The sequence below is a fragment of the Hordeum vulgare genome, chromosome 7H, assembly GCF_904849725.1.
Source record: "Hordeum vulgare subsp. vulgare chromosome 7H, MorexV3_pseudomolecules_assembly, whole genome shotgun sequence".
Lineage (NCBI taxonomy): Eukaryota > Viridiplantae > Streptophyta > Magnoliopsida > Poales > Poaceae > Hordeum > Hordeum vulgare.
In genome coordinates, this window is record NC_058524.1 from 257,064,894 (window position 1) to 257,068,060 (window position 3,167).

Below are 3,167 nucleotides of genomic sequence, written 5' to 3' on the forward strand. Positions count from 1 at the left end.
GTAAACTCATGAAAGGTCTCGGAGTATGACGCATAAGCTCCACCCGCGGGGAAGTCCCACGGTAGCCTAGTATCGATCAAACCTCTGTGTGAAGCTAGTTTCGCAGAAAACTTGCAGTTCAAGGCCTAGTCCACTGTTCAAGTTGCTTACTAGTGTAGCATAGAGTTCTAGGTGGAAGTTCAACTTAACAGTCTCCACTGCAGTATCGGTATATAAAACAGTGTTTTGGAACCAAAGGCAAATTTTGTGTGCCTCTGGGATCTGGTGGGGGATTGCTGGAATTTTGTCCAAATATGGGTCAGCCCAATATATATGATTTCAGAAAATTCCTAATAAATCATAGAGGCCCATGCAGCCCATTTGTGCAAGGCAAGAGGTGGAAATGTTTAGTCCCACATTGCTAGTTTAGTGGGAGTTGGACCTCCTTATAAGGGAGGATGTTTCCACACATGTATGAGCTTGAGAACAAGAGAGACATACACGCGCGCTCCTCCTCCTCCGCCGCCCGCCTCGCCTCGTCACGACGTGCCGGGGGTTGCGGTAATGAGCCGAGCCGAACTAAACTTTTGTCACGCACGACTGGTATACGAAAGTCCACTCAGAGAAGCTGAACGTTTTTGCTAGTGGATATTGAAAGTGAACGCTGCAGTTTCGTTGTTGTGTGTTCGTTTCATATCCCGTCGCAATCTTCGGCTCCCGTCGCTGGCCTCTCGCCTCCTTCTCCTGCGCCTATAAAAGAGAGGTCGCTCCTCTCCAGAGACGATGCATCAGAAGTTCCCACTCGCCACCGGTTCTTTTCTCTGTGCTGCTACTACGTTCTTCCCCATCCCGTCTTGCCGCGTGCACCGTTTGTCGGGACAGTAGGCCTCCGAAACTCCGTCTCTTCGAGTCTTGTACGGGAGAAGGGCGATAAGGTTTTTGGGGAGCGCCCAGCGCGACTACTGGCTTCCATCACGGACACCGACGATTTCTTCCCGGACGACGACTACTTCCCCGACGTCGACCACCTCTCTGGTAACATGGCCAACGACAACGCCAACACCAACCCTACTGCTACTGCAACTCAGCACGTACTCATGTTCTTCTTCTTCCAGTTTCTACCACAACTTTTTGCTATAGTATCTCTTCTAGATATGTTCCGTTTCTGCTCATCACTTCCTATGATACCTTGTCTATATAGAACGGTTACACATATGTTTTTTCTAGATTATATGTGCACATGTCTTTTGTTATTTCATCTCTATATTGCATGCCTTCTTCCGTCTTTATTATGATGGTTATGTTTATCCTAACTTTTCTTTTAATAAAATCCTATGGTAAATTGCTCATATTTCCAACATTTAGGTCAGGGGACCCCCTCTCCTTGATTACTACTTTCTTTACTTTTAGTTGTTGCTTTTCACATGTCTTGAGTGTGTGTTCTGGTATCTAATTGTGTAGATGCATGGAGTTATACGATTGTCGTTATTTTATCTATAGAAGTTTTTTTGGTCTAAGGGCATCTCTAAGGTTGACCCTCAAATCTTCCTTATATGTCCGTCATCATTTTGGAAAAAAAAAATGAATGGGGGGAGTATGCGGGATTTCCAACATGCACTTACCAACAAAAAACGAGCACATGAATACATTATGGCTTCTCTCTTTTCTTTCTCTCCTCTCTCTCTCCTTCCAACTGCACACCATATACATATCCAATTAAAAGCAACTGGGTGGTCCCACTCTCTCCTTTCTTTTCTCCAAATCAGACAAATGAGAATTATTACTAAATAAGAGTTGTATGGCTCCCTCCCGAATTACTCTCCAGTTCGTGGATGGATATAATGTTCGAGTTAAGGGTCAGCGTTAAAGAGGGCCTAGATGCTGCTTTTGGTCATCTTTGCGCACAGCTAGCGCATCGAGCAGAGAATTGCATGAATCCTACCGAGTGTCAAAGGGGGTAATGATTCAGCGTCCCGTGCGGATGGCAATGGCATGCACCAGAAACACACACAGCACGCGCTGGAGCATCTGTATGTGCTCAACTTCCACAGGCCAACCTGGTGTGATCATAATTTGATCCAATCCCATCAATCACGTCCCACCGTCTAATCACCTGACCCGACTAATCTTATTGGAAAAACATGATGCTTAATCATGGAAGGCATCAATTGTTTAAAGTTAGACAGTATATTCATGCAATGCTTCAACTGATTAATTGTAAGCACAAGTGCACAAGTTACTTAATCACCCGTACACAAATAATTAGCAGCACGGATCATTCGATCGAGCTGAAGCCGATGATCGGCAAAAAGGTAGAGAAAGAAAAGAAACGCAGGAAACTTGTGATGATATAAAGAAAATAAATGTTGCAATAGTGATAAACACTAGTTACTACTAGTAGCAAAAAAAATGATGAAACAAAATTAGGGCCGTCCTCAAGTGAAGGTGAGGCTCGATCGGGGGACCGGAGTACGTAGTTGCATGAAATTGATATATGAAGCCGTACGTAGATGGATCGGCTCCTGGATCGGACGGCTGATGTGAAATGAACAGATTCAGAAGGCCTTGGCGACGTCCTTCATGAGTCCCGGGTTGGCGTTGCAGAAGGAGATGAACTCGCTGAAGTCAATGAAGCCGTCACCATCGGTGTCGATCTCCGCCATCATGCGCTGCACCTCGTCCGCGGAGGTCGACCCCAGCGTCCGCAGCGCGTCCGTCAGCTCGGACAGCGAGATCTTCCCGTCACCGTTCGTGTCGAACCTCTTGAAGATCCTCTCCATGTCATCCGCCATTATTGATCCCTTGTAGTTCTTCTACCTCGAATCACTCTTCGATCGGTCGACGGGCGGGCAGTGGCAGCTATGCTCGCGTGTCTTGGTCAGTTTGTTCCGGCTATGCGTGTTCGCACCTATATATATATATGAAATTCTAGGACGGGCAGGACGCCATTGTTGTAGCTGAGTTTGTGGAGGCCATTGTTGCATGCGAGGATGCCAACCGCCAGTCTCCTTGCGAAGCGCCCGTTCATTTCGCGCCTGCGATGGAACCGTTCGCCTCAACCATCCATTCCATAGTATTAGAGCATCTCCGGCCCTTCGGCCTTCACGGGCGCGAAATAGGGCTGCATGGAGGTGCGCAAGTGAAAAAATAATCCTAGGCCTCGGATTCGCAATCGCGTCTTCAATGGT

General features: G+C 47.0%; 1 protein-coding gene across 1 annotated transcript; it reads right to left on the reverse strand.

The window, feature by feature from the left end:
• Positions 1-2,177: 2,177 nt before the first annotated feature.
• LOC123412466 (polcalcin Phl p 7) lies at positions 2,178-2,866 on the reverse strand. Its single transcript, XM_045105414.1, has one exon. It carries the CDS (start codon positions 2,769-2,771, stop codon positions 2,535-2,537), a length of 237 nt encoding a protein of 78 aa, XP_044961349.1. The 5' UTR covers positions 2,772-2,866; the 3' UTR covers positions 2,178-2,534.
• Between the last annotated feature and the right edge of the window lie 301 nt (positions 2,867-3,167).

Coding starts and splice junctions, on each gene's coding strand:
- LOC123412466 (XM_045105414.1), bottom strand. CDS start 2,771: ATGGCGGATGACATGGAGAGGATCTTCAAGAGGTTCGACACGAACGGT.